Raw genomic sequence first — 17,767 nt, 5'->3', positions numbered from 1 at the left:
CAGCCATACTTTGTGGAAGGCATTGTCATTAACCTTATCACTTCACTGTTCCAATATGACTGCTCCATCTCCAGCCTCGTATTCGTGTTTCAGGCAGAAAAAAGAGACAGGGAAGGATAAAGCGGGTGGTTTCTGCATTAGGAGTGCAAAAGCTTTCTCAGAAGTCCTAGCAGCCTTTGCTTACATCTCATTGGCCAGGACTGTGGCACAAGGCAACTTCTAACTGAAAGGATGTCTAGGAAGGTTAGTGTTCCTGCCAGGCACATTATCACCACAAGCAGAACTAGGGTGATGAATTTTCAGAAGATGGAATTGGCATTGGTATTAAAGGGATTTGGAAGAAAGAAGTAAGATCTGGAAAAGTGGATGGAAATTGTTGAAAGTAATCCTGGAGTAATGTGGTGGGCACTTGAACTAGAGTCCTAGGTATGGGAATGGAAAGAAAATGAGGTGCTAATAGTCATGTCAAAGGAACAGTGAACAAAATGTTGTAGAAACCACCCAAGAATGAATGAATGGTCAAGGTGGTTAGGTGTTGGCAAATTGACTTCTCGGTCCTTTTTTCTATGCAGAAAGTTAACATTTGGGGTGGATGAGAGAGAACTTATTAGAAAGGAGAAATTGATAGAGAAAAACCCCAGAATCAGAGACATGCTGAAGCAATAACAAATCCTAAACTATATTACATTACATATAAAAACAGAATAAAATCATTTTAAGACTAGAAAATTATTGCAATTTGAATCTGAATCACTTAAAAATGTTAGTAAGTACCAGTTATTGTACAAGTCAGAGAAGGCACAGAAAAGTTTGGGAACTAGTCCTGACCTCAGGGGGTCACAGTGTGGTGGGGAGGCAGATTGTTGCAATACTCTGGGAGGAAGCTACATCAAGGGTGTGGGTACAGATTTGGGGACTGAGAGGAAAGAGGGACTAACTCTGAGGGCTGGAGCACACTTTGTGCTTTGACATTTTATGATTTTGCAGTGGCATAAATAGAATCATACTTTTAGTCTGAAAGAAACTTTTAAGTTAACTACCTCGAGGTTCTGGGGTAGGGGGGAGGACTTGACATTGCCCCAAATCCAACAATCTCATCCTTAGCATCTCGGAGTTCCTTCTCAGCCCTGGGGAAAGAGCCAAGGAAAAACTCAGGAGTGGGTAGAATGGAGAAACTGGATTAGTCATATTTGAGTGTGATTCTGTAATTACTGTGAATCCTGCAGTCAGACTTATCTTTTTGGGGAAATGAGACAGTCAGTTCAGTTGCTCAGTCATGTCCAACTTTTTGTGACCCCATGGACTGTAGCACAACCGGCTTCCCTGTCCATCATCAACTCCCAGAGCTTGCTCAAACACATGTCCATCAAGACGGTGATGCCATCCAACCATCTCATTCTCTGTCATCCTCTTCTCCTCCCACCTTCAATCTTTCCCAGCATCAGAGTCTTCTCCATTGAGTCGGCTCTTTGAATCAGGTGGCCAAAGTATTGGATCTTCAGCTTCAGCATCAGTCCTTCCAATGAATATTCAGGACTGATTTCCTTTAGGATTGATTGGTTGGACCTTCTTGCAGTCCAAGGGACTCTCAAGAGTCTTCTCCACCACAGTTCAAAAGTATCAATTCTTTGACACTCAGCCTTCTTTATGGTCCAACTCTCACATCCATACACGACCACTGGAAAAACCATAGCTTTGCCTAGACGGACCTTTGTTGGCAAAGTAATGTCTCTGCTTTTCAATATGCTGTCTAGGTTAGTCATAGCTTTTCTTCCAAACCTGAACTTTCAAGGTTGAACGTAGTTTACCTGTGATTGAATGTAGTTTATTTGTGACTTTCTTGATGCGGTCTTTGTGGTTGCTTATACTTACTTCCTTGATGATGTAAGCCTGGGTCATAAAGCTGCATGCCCAAAGTATAAACCAGGGTAAACTCTGCCGACAGGTAAGCAGAGGAAGGTTCAGAGGTTCAGTGACGTGTCCAAGGTCAGAGGTAGAAATCTGGGCACCAGAACTCTAATTATTCTGCTGCCCGGGCATCAAAAGATGTTGGGCAGAAAAACAGAGTCCAGAGAAACGTATAAAGAGAATTGTTCAGCTTTCAAAAGGAAGGGGATTTCAATACTAATTTTGTCTGAATATTTACTGTTTGAAAGACAATATGCATTTTTATATTTTAAATGCAAGTATTTGAATAACTAAGTTACTCACAGTATACAATTGTATAAGTTGAAAGGGTGTGTAATTAAAAGTTGCCTCTCCGTGCAGGGAGTTGTACAACTGAGCAGCATCTTCCTACAGACTCTAATGGAACTGTTCCCTCAGACTAGCAGCTAAACTTTCAAGCCTTCTTCCTCCAGCCATACAGTCTTTCTCTGGCGAGGCAACTAATACTACAAGATTCCTGTATTTCTTTCCAAAAATAGGCTATGTGTACAAGTACATGAGGAGATGAGTCTATATATTTTATAACTATATATATTTTCCAAGAATGGTTTTAGTGAGTAGAATGAATACAAGAATCAGCAATGAAGCAGGTCAATGAGAAAATCTTGAACTAAAAAGCATAAGGGAAAAAGGAATGATTATTCATCAGAAGGCAGAAAAAGAGCAGGAACCCTACCCATGTAGAAATAAAAAGAAAGGATGATGTTACAGATCCATGTGCCCACTAGGATGGGCATTTCCACAAAGCTAATGAGTATTTGCCTGGAGATCACGGGGCACTTGGCGTTGTTGAGTAAGCAAGAGAAATGGTGGTGGGCTGCCCTACTGGGATATTGTTTGCTAGAATGGTGACACACTCCCTCAGAGGCTCAGTGTCATGTGGTCGCTGTCGCCTTGGGCATTTCCAGAGCCCTCCCACATTCATTCATTTCAGTGTAACAGGACATTCCATCTTCCAGATCAAAGGAAGAGGGCACATATTGGCCAAAGATTCTGAGCCAGGATTAAGCAGAGGGGACTATGTTTTCTGAAAAGCACAATCCTAGTCATTGCCACACCTTCCCTAAAGCCCCTTCCTCACTGGAGATGTTCTTGGCAGTTCATTGATGTGAAGTTGGCTCAGGATGAATTGGAACAGGCCAAGTATACCAGTTATTTCTTCTTTCATGTAATGGCAAAATTCTGCTTCGGATCATAGAGCAAGAGCAAGCTAGAACATGGCATCTGCCAAGTAAATTCCGAAGCAATTATTGAATCCCAACAATATATAAGGCAACAGGCATGTTTCTGACTTTCTACCAGATTCTGTTAGAAATATAAGCTACCCACCCACACAGAAAGGTGACTAGCAGCACAGGACCCAGTTAATGAGTGGAACAAACATGATAGACTTCAGAAAAGTGAGGTATGTTCTTCCAACTCTGGTGGAAAGGCAAGTTTCACCTCTGAGTCTCCATAAAGCCTCCAATAGTTTAGGTTCTTTCTACCTCCTGCCCTGTAGAAACTTGGGACACTCTGGTTAATTTCTTCAATGAAAGGTATCAGAGAAAGAAGATAGCTGGCTACACAGGTAAACTTCACAGAGTATCGGCTTCTGGTGGGACTGCTATGACACAGGATTTGGTCAGCAGGCCTGCAGATTCACCAGTTCCATTTTGTAAGAGACTCCATTAATCAGTCTTGGGGGAAATGATTCATTCACAAGAGTGATCTATGGACCTAAATGTCAATATCAACCTATTATTTGACAAGGGGTAGGAGCATATTTTCTAGTCACCAGAATGATCTTACCCATTAATAGCAGAGTAATTTATATTTCAAAGAATGTTGGAGCAATTAGAGAAGACTATTTGCTGAACATGCAAGCGGGGCCAAAGATTAGAAGACCTGGAAGGACAGTTTAATGTACAATCCCTGCCTCACAAAGTTCTTGCTGAATAGAACACATACAAAAACAAAAAAACCTGGTATTGGCCATATATAACATCTCCCCTTTGGATAGAGCAGGAATTTAGATCATCAAATTCTTAAACACAAGTACCCCTCTTTATATACCATATGCGTGTTATTGGATACTTTCCAAAGATATGAACTGATTAGAGTATAGAGTCTGGTCATCTTAACTACTGCTGTGTATTTCTCAAATATCCTCAATTATGTCTTTTATAATATACAGAGGGGCATTTTGTACATTTCTTTTATATTTTTAAACTTATTTTGAATTTATGCACAGTAAAATTCATTTCTTTAGTACCCTGAGTTTTGACAAATACAACAATTATGATACAAAACAGATTTTTGCTCCCCTTTCCACAAAACTATTGCCTTGAGTGACACTTTTAAAATAGGTTCCTTCCACACATGGCTAACTTCATCTATTATGTGTTGATTCTTACTACTTTTGCTTGCCAGAGGGTCACATTTTCTGGTATTATCTACCAATTCTAAGGTCCAACAGACCAAATATGCTGTCATTTTCAGAGACAGACTAAATTCAGCTTTTAAACATGCATGTGTTTATTGGCTTAGCTAGGAGTGGGTATATCAAGTTTATTTAATTTATGAACATGAAATAACAATAAAATTGAGATGTATTCTAAGGATACTCCAAAGAAATTAGGAGAAAAATTCTAACATTCCAGTTGGAGCTCCATCCCTGAGTGATATATTAGCTCTGAGAGTTGGGAGAGAGAACTGCTAAGTCATTATCTCCAATTCATTTCCTTCCTTTAAATGGGTCACGAGGGCAGTGATAACCCTACATGCTAGCAGCTGTTCCAGTGTTCAAGTAACTAGTGCTTTTCAGAAACTAGACCTAGGCATTAAGCACTTTCCTAAATGAAACCCACATTCATTTAACCTATGCAAGTTAGTAGCTGAATTTCTTGTTGTTTTAAGGACTCTTTAAAAGCATATCTATATCTATATGTAAATAGTATGTATGCATGCTCATTACAGACAATTTAAACAATGGAAAACTAAATTTGACTTTATGTCATGTCTTGGTGGTATTTAGGAACTTAAAAAAAAAACATTATGTGAGTTCAATTAACTATTGCACATGTGAATATGTCTCATCACCAATTAATATTTTCCCGCCAACCTAGGAAACTCAACTCATGCTATGGGCTGATAGATTACTTTTTATAATAAAATGAAAGGAATTCAGGTTTACAAACTAAACAGGGGACACAGGAGCATCCAGAAGGGCCCCGGGGTCTGGCTACCAGGCATCTGGTTCCCTCTTCTGGAGTCTACGTCTAACCCAGGGAGTGACAAGGCAGACCATTTATTTCTTTAGAACACAATGCTCTACCTGCCAGATGCATACAGAGATCCTTCTGTTCCTGCCAATATCGGGAACTCAAGACTGAATCATTACTTGCCAAACACCTGCAGATGAGGAACTCAGCAGTACAACCACATACATAGGAAGACAGTTATGCTGAATCATCAGAATGTTTAATTCTAAGATTCAAAGTATTTTTATGTTATCACAAATTCAGAAAGAACCAGATGATCCAATAAAATCCCATTTTGGAGGAGCCTTATAATAATATCCTTCTGTATGAACAGAGAGAGGTTGGCAGTCAATCCACGTATTTCCCCTCCTGCCTTCCTGCTATCCTCCCACGCCTCTCCAGCCTGCGCTGCTCTCACTGCTGCTTCTTATGCTTCAGCTTCTCCACTTGCACCTCCTCCCTGCTTCCATCTTTGCTGAGGTCAGAGTTGTAGGGCTGACCATGTAAATACAGTGCCACTCTCTCAAACTAAAAGGGAAGCCAGCGTCTCCAATAGTAAAACGTAATGTTTTCCAAGGAAACACTGGAAAACTTCAAGGAATAAAGAATATCAGAGAATATATTCTTTCACCAATTTCAGAATGAATAGAAATCAGTGTTGTGGAATGAGGATAAACAGATCTGCCCCTGGGATGCTGACTCAGAGTGACTCTTCTAATAGCATTTACTGGACTGAACTTCCATTCCAATGAGAACCACAAAATACCAGTAATTTTATCTGGGGGATGTTTATATTTTGGTGCAGTAGGTGAATTCCCAATTAAAGGGCATTATTAGAAGAATTTTTTTCCCCAAAACTAAATGTAGTTTCTTCTCAGTTAAGCCTTGTATTTCTAATTGGTCTTTATGGTTCAAAGAAGAGATTTTGTTTTTGTTTTTAAAATCCACTCATTCCCCATTTCCTCATTAACTAACTCTAATAGGTGACACCTGTTAGGGAAGACATCCTGAACCCCATTTTCCTCTAAAATAGATCAACCCAATATTCTCCTCCTCAAACCATTTGCTTTGTGATTTACAGCCTATTGGGTTTGGTGGCTGAGTATACATGGAAGAAAGCCAGGGACCTTAGAACATTCTCTGACTACATCAATGAAAATACATGATTATTCTAAGGCCGCTCCCTCTCCACCCTCACGTTAGTACAAAGGATAGACTGCTACTAACTTCCCAGACATTTCCTTGGGGTGGACGAGTGAGGGTAATCACCCACTCCTGGCTTATGCTTCACAGTTTCAATCCAGGGGTCTTTCTAACTGTTGCCTTTTGGACTTTTCAGGCACCTCTTTTCTGACCAAGTTGCAGAACCTTGTACTCTAGCATTAGTACAGCCAGGATTTAGGGCTTACCCTGAATCTGAGGGTCAATTCAGAGAATGATATCCTTGGGAACTGAGCCAAACAAAAGCACACGCAAGGTGTATACATTGGGTTCTCCCCATAGTGACTGCCTGAGAATTTATGTGTCCTCATGATCTGATTAGGGATGTCCCCCAAAGTCAACTGCAGTCTATATAAATGTAAGATATAATAAAATTCAACATAAAAATTTCCATATGGAGACTTTAAAAATAAAAGTAAGAACCATTCATTTCTTCTGCCATCCACAGCAGTTTATTGAGCACCTGCCTTGTCCCAGGCACCATTTTGGGGGCTAGAAACCAGCAGTGAATCCAACAGACCCAGCCTCTGCCCTCACAGTCCAGCAGGAACTGCAAGAGCTGGTTTGCCAGTGTTGACCCAGCACTGTCCCCATGTCTGAGACTTGGAGTTTGATATACAGGTCCTCTGTCTCTGGGAAAGTGACTTCTTATATAAGGCAGGGAGAATTCCTCAGCTTCCCATAGACTGGCTAAAATAGCTCATGAGACCACACCGTCCCCTTTGTCCCAACCCAATCCCAAGACCCTTTTGTAACCAAAGTCATCTGTTATGAATGTAAGACTTGAGATATGTCCATAATAGTAAAGAGCCATAGAGAAGGGATGAGAGAGTATCCTTACAGTAGAAGGTTGATCTCCATACTAAGTAAATAAACTCATCCTGGTCTTTCCCATTGGCTTTTTTGAGTGTGGTTCACAGTGCCTTCTGGGACAAGACCAACTTAGGTATAGCCTTGGTTTGAGGAGGCCCAAATGCCAATCACTATTGACCAAGAGCATCAGCTTGGAAAACAGAGATGAGGTCAGTTGGCTTCAATCCCTGATTACCATCTCAGGCCTCCTTTCCTGTCTATCCTTTCTTACCATGCGAGGGTAGAGTACTAAACTGTCCAGTGTTAATCAGCTTTCACAAACATACCCTATTTTAAGTATCCAACAACCCCATGGGGATATTCCTACCCCTATTTCACGGATGAGAAAATCAAACCTCCAAATTAACTTCCTCATTTTCCCACAGCTGCTAACACAAAGCCAGCATTCAAACCCAGATCTTCAGGCTTCAAACCAATGCTCTTTGCATTCTCCCATAGCTGTCTACTTTGACAATTTCAGTTCTTTATTTTTGCACATTATTTCAGCACATCCTGGTAGAGAACTGGCTTCTAACCTGCTGTTTTTCTGGGAGCAGCCACAGACTATCAGCCAGAGGAGGGCCTGTAGTTCCCCACCCCCTGTGCTGACCCATGCCTCTCTTGCCTCCTGCATGGGAATGCCGCATCTTTCATGGATGCCAGTGGACCTATTTTCAGAGATAGAGGGGAACGTGTAGGTCGCACACATTCAGGTCTTTGGAGTCTGTTAATATTTTTGCAGAGGCCATTCAGGGTTTTAAACCGACTGACAAAAGGCCTCCTGAGGAGACATCTGTTCTCTGCTCTCCCCTTCAATACTCCCCATCCCCGACATGGACTTGGTTTGGGGGTGTAATTCTTTTACCCCCCCAGGGCCCTCTTTGTCACCTTAGATCAAAAAGACGGGGATAATAATAACTAGCAGCAGCTACATCTGACTTCTGTCTCAAGAAGGTCAGGAGGAAGCAGCTCTAGTTCTCCTTGACCTCTGTAGGGATCGGCAGTGCTCCTTAAGATGTTTATGCAGGAAGGGGCTGCTGCTTTACAAGTCTGGGGAAATGTCCATAGATGGATCTCAATGCTTTTTGAAACCTCCTGAGTTACAATTTTATTCTAGAGAGGGCAGACTACTATTTTAGAGGTGGGGTATATATATGCACAAGTCAGAAACTGGGGGAAAATGTTTGCCATATTAAAATAGGGAGGAAATTAAAATGTGCATATGTAAAATCTCTGAATTTGGAGACATAATTCTGCGTTCATGTTAAAAATCACATCATCTCTGTTCAATAATGTTTCTTCACTTTAGTAGGTCAGTGGTGACAAAATAAAATTACATTTGCCTCACCAGGGACTACAGAAAATCATTGGTCCTCCCACCCCTGGAACCCTCACACTGCACTGCTCAGCAAGTGGTCATTCCCAGGGGCCAGAGCCCTGTGTGAATCCAGAACCCCAGCCCTGTCTTCAGTGACTCGAGGCCAGACCTGACTCCTGACCAGGCTGACTGGTTCTGTGAGAGCATCTGCTGAGCAAAGAGGGCCAATCCCATTCAGGCCCAGAAGATCTAGGTAGAAAAGGGTCTTTGCTGGAAATGTGAAGTCAGCCATCTGGTTCTTTCCACCTGTACCCAAGCAAGGAGGCTACAAGACTGGCAAGGAGACATGTGTGATGAAGCATGGCCCCTGGCTGAGATTCTGGACCCAGAGGCTCTCCCAGACATGCCAGGGAAATCACAGATACCACAGGAGTCACCAACACCAAAGACCAAGTTGGTGTGAAGAAAGAGACACAAGAGCAGGCTGAGAGACTCACGATCTTGGAATTTTTTCCCCTGAAGTTGCTTCAGGTGGAAGGGTAGAATGCACAGACTGCCAGAATGACTCTGTTAACACTGAAGTATATGCTTTTCTTAATCACATTGATCTTGTCTGCTTGATATACCCCAGCACCAGGCCTTGCTGGGGGTGTATACTCAGATAGTCTGAGATCTGAGATAAACAGTGAAGTCTCCTCTCCTGTGTGGCCTTCAGTATCCCTACCACACAGCGGCAAAGGCCCTTAGACAGGGAGAGGCAGGGGAGATCAATTCACTTAGAGAAGAAATGACCCTAAAAGACATTTAAATCACCATTTGGCAGATGCAATTGCATCTCAAGCTGGAAGAATGTGCCCTAGTTCTTACTCCTGAACTGAGTAGCTGTGGGATTCAGCACTTCACTTCATCTCTCTGGGCCTTGATACTCCCATCTTAGATGGGGAAAATGCCGGATGAATTCTCAGGTTTCTTCTCAGTCCAGCCCGTTCTCATACCCTGCCCCCACCCCAGCCCCAGCTATGGTTTTGTGACTGTGGATTTTCACTGGAGCCCTAGGGTCCCACTCCAAGAGGCCAGTGCTTTCTACATGAGTAACCGAGTTTGCAAGGGGGAAAAAAATGATATTTTAAACAGCCTTAGGATAAATGGGGATGGGTATTAAACAAACATTACTCTCTATAAATTGGTACTGACATCTAGCCAAAAATTTTAATGGATAAAAGGGATTTTTTTTTTCAAACAATAAATTTCTTTCTCTTTAAAGGAAAATTGCCAAGGATGCAGAAGGAACTGAAGATGGTCAAAGACGAAGATGTGCACTTCAGTTTGGGTGTGAAGAGAGCCCCCTCCTTTCCCCACGGCCTGCAGCCCATGGTTTCCCGAGGGAAGGCTCCCCCAGGACACCCCTTCCCGGAAGCGCTCCGGGGGCCGTTTTCCCAGTTCCGGTACGAGCCTCCTCCAGGAGAGCTAGACGGCTTCCCAGGGGTCTTTGAAGGAGGAGGGTCTCGCAAACGCAAGAGCATGCCCACCAAGATGCCCTATAACCACCCCGCGGAAGAAGCGGCTCTCGCCCTGCACCCCGAGGAGAGCAAGAACCCGGGGGCCCCGGACCTCCCCCTACTCTTCCCGCCGCCGCCGCCGCCGCGGCCCAAGTACGAGTCGCGGATGATCGACCTGTGCAACGTGGGCTTCCAGTTCTACCGCAGCCTGGAGCACCTGGGCGGCAAGGCCGTCAAGCAGGAGCCCGTGAAGCCCAGCGCCGTGTGGCCCGCGCCCGCGGCCCCGCCGTTCCTGCCCGCGCCCTACCCCTACTACCCCAAGGTGGCCCCGGGCCTCGTGTTCCCCTTCTTCGTGCCCTCGGCCTCGCCCTTCCCCTTCAGCCGGCACACTTTCCTGCCCAAGCGGCCGCCGGAGCCGCCGCTGCCCCGCAAAGCCGAGCCGCCGGAGAGCGAGGAGACCAAGCAGAAGGTGGAGCGGGTGGACGTGAACGTGCAGATCGACGACAGCTACTACGTGGACGTGGGCGGCGCGCAGAAGCGCTGGCAGTGCCCCACGTGCGAGAAGTCCTACACCTCCAAGTACAACCTGGTGACCCACATCCTGGGCCACAGCGGCATCAAGCCGCACGCCTGCAGCCGCTGCGGGAAGCTCTTCAAGCAGCTGAGCCACCTGCATACCCACATGCTGACGCACCAGGGCACCCGACCCCACAAGTGCCAGGTGTGCCACAAGGCCTTCACGCAGACCAGCCACCTGAAGCGCCACATGATGCAGCACAGCGAGGTGAAGCCGCACAACTGCCGCGTGTGCGGCCGCGGCTTCGCCTATCCCAGCGAGCTCAAGGCCCACGAGGCCAAGCACGCCAGCGGGCGGGAAAACATCTGCGTGGAGTGCGGCCTCGACTTCCCCACCCTGGCCCAGCTGAAGCGGCACCTCACCACGCACCGGGGCCCCATCCAGTACAACTGCTCCGAGTGCGACAAGACCTTCCAGTACCCCAGCCAGCTGCAGAACCACATGATGAAGCACAAGGACATCCGGCCCTACATCTGCTCCGAGTGTGGCATGGAGTTCGTGCAGCCCCACCACCTCAAGCAGCACTCCCTCACCCACAAGGTACTGAGGCGCTCCCGGCCCAGGGCAGCGCTCCCGGCCCAGGGCAGGGCTCCCGGCCAGGGGCGGGGCTGGCCCGTCCTTGGAGGAGAGGACCCAGGAGCCCTGCGTGGCTCCCCACCCCTACACGTGTAGACCCCCAGTGTTCTTCCTCACCTTGAAATGGGAGAGAATGAGGAGCCCAACCATCAGGCCCTTTCCAATCTAGACTTCTCGAGTCTCAGGTGGGCCTCAAAAGAAATAATGCAGTTTGGAGAGGAGGGTGAGGAAAGATGAAGGACGCATCACAGCGGGTCCTTGTGCTGTTGCTTCTTAGCCTCCCAGATTTCCTGAGGTTTCATTTCTGGAAACTTCATCCAGGGCACTAGCGTGAGTGTGTCATCAGTCCCAACTACCCAAGACCAGCTTTGCACCTGGGATACACTAGTCAGAGCCTTCTAGAAAACTCTGGAAAGTTCTCTTGGTCTTTTTCTGCTGAATCTGTGGCTACCTTTTGGTTTAGTTTCTCCTCTCAACTGCTTCATTTGCAGGTGGCTCTGAGGGGAGCAGAGCCTTGGCCTGGGGCAGCAGGGTCCGTGCTTCCCCCACTGAGCTTCTGCCGCTTGGTTGCAGTGCTCTGTGGTTTGTGTTACAGGAGGCATGAGTGTATTCTTCTCTTCTGGGTTTGGTTTTCTCTTCCCCAAGACTCAGTTCTTCAAGGAGAAATATAGGCCCACATGTCTACCTTCAGCCTAGTGTGCGACCACAGCCCTAGAGTCACTCAGGATGAACTAAAACAAGTCCCTGGTGTGTCCCTGAGATATTACCCAGCTAAGCTAACTTAGGTCTAAATTGAGCTTCCAAGAGGGGAAGTTTGCCCCACTGACCTCTGCTCTATCACCCTTGACTTCAAGTGGTTTTCTTGGCAGGAGAGACTTCTAGCGAGCCAGAGTTGCTAAAACATTTTTTCATTCTGAAAGGTCAGTGGAGGCCTTTGCCCAGCCAAGATAATATTTCTGCTCTGGCTTTGTGGGTTTCATCTGATAGGTTAAGACCAAACACAGACAAAATGTGTAGCTGCCTTGGCTCTGCACAAACAGCTGCCCTGCAAAAGACTCCTTAGAAACACCCAGAGTGGAGGTGCCTGCCTAGTGCGGGAGCCGTCAACAAAGAGCCTGAACTGAGAGGCAGCCGCCAGAGGGACCGCGTGCTGATTTCAGGGATTCCTGTATGTGTGGAAAAGGAATACATTGTAGAAGGTATGAAACTTCTGTAAGATTGTTCCTATACTTGGGTACATGATCTAGTTATCTCGATCACAACCAAGTATAGGAACAATCTTGAGAATAAAGATACTGAAGTAAATTTGAAAACTCATTAAGAAAATAGTTTTGTTAATAATATTAAACTGAGTATACAACACATTTAAAAAATTCATCTTCTTAGGAGGACATTAAAATTTAGATCTCTCCATTAGCATAAATCATCTGCAGTCACTTAGACTAGACAGTATTCCAGTTAGAAAGAGCCCGGCTCTCCATTTGAGTGCTTCACCTAGAAAGGCTGAGGGACCCAACTAAGATTATGCAGTCAGTAAACGGCTAGGCCGGGACCCGAACTCCCACCATTTAGTGCCATGGGCTCACCAAAATTGAGGAGTGGTACTTTCTTGTACCATGTCCCAAATTAAAGGAATGGAAATACAGGCAGAAAGAACCTTGGAACAACCCCCGCCCTAGTCCCTGTGAATGAATACCAGGCCGTATGGATTTTATAAGGTACAGTTGTTAGCTAAAGATTTGTCTAAACCTGTAATAACCCTAGTTTTATTACCATGGATCTCCACGTTTTCCTCCCCAAAAGTCATTCTGGGTCAAAATTTCTTGCAGCAGCCATTTCAGGGAAGCACTGGCTGGTCAGGATTAGGTAATATTCTACTCACGCCGTGAGTCCTTAGACACGCTTTCAGTTGAGGGCGTCGACGCTTAAGTATTCAAACACTTCTCCACAAACAGCAGGGAAACTAGAAAATCTTCTTTCCTGTTTTCTAATTGAGATAGCTATCCTCTGCCAAATTTCTCTGTCAGACAGAAGCTGGCTTGGAGGAGCTTCATAGTCAAGTCACACTGAGGCCACCATGGCCTGTGGGAACCCAGGGGACCATCTCAAGAGGTGATTATCAAGCTGTAATGTTTTTGAAGTGTGGATCTGATTGTTTTTGAATTTTCAAAGCCATTAATGAGAACTCAAGAGAATGTTGGTTTTCATACGGGAAATGATATTATAAGTTTAGGAGGTTTTGTTTTTTCATTATCGTGAAAGCTGGATTAGAGACTGATTTTACATAACATTCTGCAGTGCTCTTACCCGAATCCTATTAATCCCCAAGAACTGTTACTGCAGAATTAACCCCAAGCAACCTGCAGGAACAACAGAAGCAATAGCTGTCTTTTCCTCTAAACATCTGTCTAGTTTATGGTTTTTAGAAGAAAATAGAAGATTATGTAATCAACACTTTTTAAGAAAATAGTCATTTGACAAGGCTACAGCCATACCGTTTGGAACTCAACATCTGTCACCAAATTCTTGGTGGATTTATGTGTCAGAGAGAAAAGCAAAGACTACTGTCCTGATGAACGTCTGTACCTGCTCACCATGGTTCTTTTGAATCTTGCCTCCTTCCAGGGCGTGAAGGAGCACAAATGTGGGATCTGCGGGCGGGAGTTCACGCTGCTGGCCAACATGAAGAGACACGTGCTGATCCACACCAACATCCGCGCCTACCAGTGTCACCTCTGCTACAAGAGCTTTGTGCAGAAGCAGACCCTCAAGGCGCACATGATCGTCCACTCGGACGTGAAGCCCTTCAAGTGCAAGGTGAGTAGTGGGCCTGAGGGAGTGTGGAGAGGAAGGGCTCAGCACATGTGCGTGGTTGGTGGTGGTCCACTCTTTGCGACCCTGTGCCTTGTAGCCTGTCAGGCTTCTCTGTCCGGGGAGTTTTTCAGGCAAGAATACTGGAGCCGGTTGCCATTTCCTACTCCAGGGTATCTTCCTGGCCCAGGGATCACACCCACATCTCCTGAGTCTCCTGCATTGGCAGGCGGATTCTTTACCCCTGAGCCACCTGGAAATCCCAGGAGAGCTCAGAGGGCTCTGCAAATGCGGGGGGCGGGGGGGGGGGGGGAGCAGTCTGCGGGGAACCTTGTCCTCAGTCTCCTCAGAAGGGCTTCTGCAACGAACGCCTGCGGCCAGACCCAGGGCATCTGCTGTGCTCAGCTGTGCCCCAGGAGCTGCCCTGCTTGTCTGCCTGTGGAGTCGGTCAGTGTGCAGGGCCTGGAAGCAGCCAGTCCCAGGAGAGCTGAGGGTGGCAGGTCCATTTGGAGACTGAGGTCTTTACAGGATGCAGGCGATGTGGAGGGCTCCTGTTCTAGAAGGCAGCAGCCAGGTGCAGCCCTCTTCCCCTGACAAGCCAGAGGGAACACAGAGGACTCAGAGAAGCTTCCAGCCCATCTGCTTCCCTTCCCCCACGCCACCCCGGCTCCCACCTCCTGACACGTGGACTGAGCAGTGTAATTTGAGGGCAGGTCTTCTGGAGGGGATGAAAGAGATTTAAAGGCTAACGCCGCTGTGACCTCAGAAATGCTTGCTGGGGCAGAGGAACAGCCGTGAAGTGCTTCTTGTTTCTTCCTGAGTACCGTGGAGCATCTGTGTCCCAGTCTCTGGGTCTCATTAACTTGGTGGGGTTTTTCTTTCATGCACTGAGGTAAAGCTTGGGCTGGAGACTTGTCAAGCCCAAGGCACTGACGGGCGCTGCTCAGAAGGGCTCAGGGTGCCCTGGCTGTCCCCTCTCCCCATGTGGTTTCCACTCCTCAGGTGAGGAGAAGTCTCGCTTAGGGTTGGATAGTTTACTTCAAGGAAGGTACCGCCAAGTGACCCCACAGCCCCGAAGAGAGGGCTGAGAGGGGAGCAGAGGGAAATCATCGAGCTCAGATATCATTAGTGTTTTTCTGTTTGACGTGGATGTTCCTTCTGTCTGTGCTGCGTGTCTGACAGAGTCCCAGTGACATTCTCTGTCGATCCCTGTTTCTGGAGTAGGGTTCCCTGCTTCCAGGGGCTGTCGCTGCCTTCATCCCTCCGCACTATGTCCCCCCACTTGAAGGAACCCCCTGTGAAGCTGACTTCTTTCCTGTGCTGGCCCCTCCTGGATGGGGTGAGAGGGGTCAGGAGCCAGAGCTTCCCTAGACCTGGTGGGCATTCTCCGGAGATAGGGGAGGGAGGGTTCTCCCTCCAGCCCTTTTCCTGCCACCCACTTGTGTTTCCCCTGCTCTCCTTCAAGTTCCCAGTGGTTTGAAAGTCAGTTTATGTCCATCTGGAGTGATCTGAGCTAAAGAGGGAGGAAGCTGTATGCAGGATGATGTACATAATTTGCAGGGCCTGGTGCAAAGTGAAGATGGGGCCCTCGTTCAGACGCTATTCACAATTTCAAGATGATGAAAGCAGAGCATTCCACCAGACCCAGGACCCCTCTGAATTTGGGGCCCCGTGTGATCACACGGCGCACACTCATGGAGTCAGGCCCAGCTGCAAGAGCCTGCGGGTGCCACGGACCAGCTCTCCTGTCTCCCTTTAGACACGCCTTGGGTTTCCTTCCCGCCTCACTGAGTCTCTTGACCCCTTCACTTTTTTTTTTAGATTAAAAATTTTTTTTTCTCTGGTCATGCCATGCAGCGTGTGGGATCTTAGTTCCCTGATCTGGGATAGAACCCCTACTCCCTGCACTGGACGTGTGAAGTCTTAACCACTGTCCCACCAGGCAACTCCCAAACCCTTCACTTTTCACAGAGCTGTTCCCACCCTCCAGGGGTTTACTGTCTGCTACAGTAGAGGTACCACCGGGGGCTCATTGCCCCTCTTTATTCCTTGTGTTTGGTTTACTCTTGAGCTTCAAGGACGAACTGTATTTTTATCTACTGGTGGCGGAGCACACGAAGTTGTTAAAATATGCGGGTGCTGTTGCATGGTTTGCAGTCCCCTAAAAATCCATATTCATCCAGCCCAGCCCCCTCCCACTTCACCAGTCAGGGCCAGCTGCAGCGGTTAAACCAGGCAGCAAACGTCTCTGGAATGGAGGGATTTGATAAAGCAGAGCCAATTCAGGAAAAGGGCTTGCAGGCTGTGTGTGATTTGAGGGCACAGAGGCAGTTCTGTTTCTGTACCTCAAGGGCCCAGAGGGGCGCAGAGGATCTTGGACCAAGGGTGCCTGAGAATTCATAGGGTTCTCCCTGGTATCAGGGCACAGAAGACTGGACTCGATGGGGTCAGTGATGCAGTGAGCCAGGCCTCCACTCACCCTGACAATAGAGCGCCACACATGCTTCACAGGGTATCAGCTGGTCAACTGCAGAAACTTGATCGGACCTCTCCTTGAGGGTGGATAAGGCTCCAGATATCTACCTGATAAAATCCCATAAGAGAAGGGTTTGAAGCGTGAAGTGCCAGCTCCGAAATGAGGCAGTAGAGCTTTCCAGTGGGAGGTGGGCCTGGCCATCTGCAAAGGTCACTTCTTCCTGGTGAGCAGGTCCACCGAGGAGACCACAGGAGGTCGGAGGCTGCCTGGAAGGGAGTGTTGGTCATTTAAACAGAAAGCCCTGGATGTCAGAGTGTACGTTTGTCCGACTGAGGTGGCCCCACTCCTTTCTTAGACGTTTCTGACACAAGATCGGGTGTCAGTCACCTCATCAGGAGCACGCATCTCCTGACAAGCGCCAGATGCACTGCCAGGCTCTCCCTCGCTTTGCCCCATCTGCCTGCTGAGTGCCGCCTGCTCGGTGTCCTCTTCACACGTTCCCTCTTTTCATTTCAAAGGAGTTTCAGAGCATGTCTGAATGTACAGGTTATGTAATGAGGGCCTGTCTGTGTGTTTATAAACTGGTTCCAGACACCACTGTGGGATGGGCCATCCCCAGATGGTGTCCTGTGACTTTGCTTCTTATGGATGTCACGCTGGATTCTTGGAAATCTGGTCCTGGGTGGGGTTTGTTCAGGTCTGGGAGTTGGGAGAGGAACAGAAGGCCATTTGCTCATTGCCGTGCAAGTCACCCCCGCAGGGAGGAGTGGCTGGCTGGCTGGCTGGCTGCGTGGTGATGGTGGAGAACAGGCCTGGACAACTAAGCCTGACCTTCATCATGGGGAGGGTTTTCCCCTCTACGTGATTGACATGGCTGCAAGAAAACAGGCAGACCTTGCCCCAGCCACACTCCAAGAATCGGCTCCTATCTGTTGTTGTCCAGTCGTTCGGTCATGTCTGACTCTTTGTGACCCCATAGACTGTAGCCCACCAGGCTCCTCTGTCCATGGGATTCCCCAGGCGAGAATACTGCAGTAGGTTGCCATGCCCTCCTCCAGGGAATCTTCCCGACCCAGGGATCGAGCTCACATCTCCTGCTTTGGAAGGCGGATTCTTTACCATTGAGCCACCTGGGGAAGCCCCGACTCCATCTCCTTTACCTCAAAACTTGCAAAAAAAAAAAAGGTGGGGGGAAGAGTCTTTAAGTAACAGACTCTAATTTCCTGGGATTCTCTGCACTAAAAATGC

At 47.1% G+C, this 17,767-nt stretch overlaps 1 protein-coding gene across 3 annotated transcripts in view; it reads left to right on the top strand.

Moving 5' to 3' along the window:
- Nucleotides 1-17,767, top strand: part of ZNF366 (zinc finger protein 366) — a 73,557-nt gene that overhangs the window by 41,627 nt on the left and 14,163 nt on the right. For all 3 annotated transcript variants that reach the window (XM_020915699.2, XM_070476801.1, XM_070476802.1), the window contains 2 exons: nt 9,845-11,196; nt 13,858-14,049. In XM_020915699.2, coding sequence (XP_020771358.2) covers nt 9,859-11,196; nt 13,858-14,049 — 1,530 coding nt within the window. In that variant the 5' untranslated portion in view covers nt 9,845-9,858. The remainder of the gene's footprint in view (nt 1-9,844; nt 11,197-13,857; nt 14,050-17,767) is intronic.

Source organism: Odocoileus virginianus, chromosome 14, assembly GCF_023699985.2.
Source record: "Odocoileus virginianus isolate 20LAN1187 ecotype Illinois chromosome 14, Ovbor_1.2, whole genome shotgun sequence".
Taxonomy (NCBI): domain Eukaryota; kingdom Metazoa; phylum Chordata; class Mammalia; order Artiodactyla; family Cervidae; genus Odocoileus; species Odocoileus virginianus.
The sequence above is the reverse complement of the archived record's forward strand: the minus strand, read 5'-3'. Positions and strand labels throughout refer to the sequence as shown.